The sequence below is a fragment of the Tupaia chinensis genome, unplaced genomic scaffold (genome assembly GCF_000334495.1).
Source record: "Tupaia chinensis unplaced genomic scaffold, TupChi_1.0 Scaffold143823_1, whole genome shotgun sequence".
In the NCBI taxonomy this organism is placed as follows: Eukaryota; Metazoa; Chordata; class Mammalia; order Scandentia; family Tupaiidae; genus Tupaia; species Tupaia belangeri.
In genome coordinates, this window is record NW_006203673.1 from 113,335 (window position 1) to 115,944 (window position 2,610).

General features: G+C 66.8%; 1 protein-coding gene across 1 annotated transcript in view; it reads left to right on the top strand.

The window, feature by feature from the left end:
- The window catches only part of CROCC2 (ciliary rootlet coiled-coil, rootletin family member 2), a 62,032-nt gene that overhangs the window by 47,150 nt on the left and 12,272 nt on the right, over positions 1-2,610 (top strand). Inside the window, 4 exon segments of the mRNA XM_027766995.1 lie at positions 537-855; positions 1,709-1,744; positions 1,747-1,838; positions 2,170-2,292. Coding sequence (XP_027622796.1) covers positions 537-855; positions 1,709-1,744; positions 1,747-1,838; positions 2,170-2,292 — 570 coding nt within the window.

Here is a 2,610-nt window from a genome sequence, read left to right on the forward strand (position 1 = left end):
GCCAGAGTGGGTGGGGGGGGGGCACTGCGGCTTAGAGGCTAAGTGGCGTGCAGCCACACAGGAAGCTCCCGCCCCACGGCGCAGTCCAGAGCCCTCCCCTCACTCTCCGTCAGGAGCGCAGCCAGGTATGCAGGGGCCGCTCTGCCAGCACCGGCCGTCCCGCTCCATGGCTGCGCAGCCGTGCTCCTGGCGGCACCAAGTCGGGCCCACTCATGTGGGCTGGTCCCCGGTGCCAGGTGCCCACACGGTGACTCAGAGCTTACGACCACCATCCCACAGCCTGGAGGGGTCAGAGCCACTTGGATACACCTCAGCGGGGGGTGGAGCCCTGCGGCTGCTGGGAGAGCTCGCAGTGAGGTGGTGGGCTCCTGCAGGCAGCGTCCTTCCCTGAGAATCTGCTACAGCCTCAGCTCGCGAGGTCCCCACGGCCAACCTGGGGCATGTGCCCAGGACGGCTGATGGCTGCAGGGCACGACCAGCCTTGTCTGGGTTACCTGCCCGAGTCGCACAGCACACAGGCCTGGCGCTCCTCCCAGGTGAGGACCCTGCGGGCCGAGAGCCAGAGAAAGAGCGTGGAGCTGAGGGAGCTGCGAGGCCGAGGGACACAGAGGCAGCGGCGGAGCCAGCAGGAGGTGCTGAGGCTGCTGGGGCAGACGGCCGAGGTGGAGGCCGCCCAGGAGGCCACGCAGGAGGAGGTAGGGTGCCTGTGCCAGAGGGCCCTCGGCCTGGCTGGGGCTCCGCAGGGACGCCCGGGGCAGTCCTCGGGCCAGAGAGGACCTACCGCCCCCTTCCTCGCCCTCTCTCCGCACCCTACGGGCTGTCCACTCCCACCTCCCAGCACGACCTGTGCAGCTGGTCTGGGGAGGGTAACTCCGGCAGCCCGCGGCCACCGTGAAGTCCCTGTGAGGATTCCGAGCTGGGGAGGGGCCGGGTCCGGCCTAGACGAGCCTCAGTTCTAAGCAGGGGAGAGGCAGGGAGCCCCTGAGCTGGGGGGTTCTCAAGAGTCTCAGGGTCTGAGCTCCCCCTGCATCCACACCAGCATGTGCACGCCGCTATCTACACGCACCCCACACCAGCACCTGCGCCGCTATCTACACGCACCCCACGCCAGCACCTGCGCCGCTATCTACACGCACCCCCACGCCAGCACCTGCGCCGCTATCTACACGCACCCCACACCAGCACATTCAAGCCACTGCCTACACACCCCCTATGCCAGCATGTACATGCCGCTGCCTACATGCACCCCCATGCCAGCACGTGCACATCACATCTACACGCACCCCCACACCAGCACATGTATGTTGCTGTCTACACACACCCTCACACCAGAATGTGTATGTTGCTGTCTACACACACCCCCACATAACTGACCATGTGTGTTGCTGTCTACACGTACCCCCACAGAGGGCTGTGCTGCACATGGCCGGGACCTGGGACCCAGCCTAAACGGGCCTCCCGGAACCTCAGCCCTGGTCCTGGCACACAGTGGTTCATGCCATGCCCTCTGAGCACCCACCATGTCCCCACCCATGAAGGTCCTTAGACACCACGCAGAGAAGGAGGCAGTGGCCACGCCCTGCACCCAACCCTGGGCCCAGCTGGGGCCTGGCTGCCTCCTGCCTTCTCCCTCCCCGAGAGGTGGTTGTGTCCTGTTCCCGAGGGCTCCTCCTTTCTCCCACCCCGCCAACCTCCACGGTTCTGCCAGGACGACAGGACGACTCCTGTGTGTGGGTGGCCAGGCTGGCACCCAGCTGAGTGAGGCAGAGAACATGTGTGCCCGGGCCCAGGGCCACCTGGGGCAGCTGCAGAAGGCCCTGGCCAAGGCAGAGGAAGGTGCCCTCCACTCCCCGACCCACCCCAGGAGTGGCTGAGGGACCGCCACCGCAGGCTGGGTTCCCAGAGGCTACAGAGGGGCGGGCTTCCTGAGGAGGGTCTGTCTCGGAAACCCTCGAGGCCTCAGCCCACGGCCTCCTCTTGGGCCCTTCTGCTCTCGGGCTTCCCTTTGCCCTGGCTGCACCCCCAAAGCCGGTTTCCATCCCCACCCAGGACACTCCTCTTTACAGCAGGAGTTCGTCTGCTCGCTGCCCCACCCCACAGGAGGGTGGGCCCGGCCTGTTCTGGGAGTTGGAGGGGCTTCAAGCCCGGCCAGCACCCGCAAGCTGGCAGCAGGACAAGGGGGCACTGAGCAGCTCCCAGGCAGCATGGCCTTGCAAGATGACGCGTTCTGGAGGACAGAGACTGAGCGCCTGGACAGTGCAGGCCACGGGCCAGGAGAGGCGGGGGCTCCGGGTGGGGACGTGTGGCAGGCTGGGTACTCAGAACTCGAGTGGGCCTCTGGGGTACCCTCTAGGGAAGGTCAGAGGAGGACATGAGAGCTGGAGGCACTCGGGGCAGCAGGACAGGGCCAGTCCAGGTCAGGGGTGCAGGCGGGGCCGGAGCAGGCAGCCTTGGGGTTCCCGGCTGTTCCTGGGCCACGGTGCTGCCCTGAGATGCCCTAGCCCTCAGCTTCTGGACTGCGGAGACTGAGGACATAGCCAGGTGGGCTGCAGCCTCCTGGGCTCCTACTCGCTAGGCCAGCCTCGAGGCTTCCCTGGGGGTCACATGGCT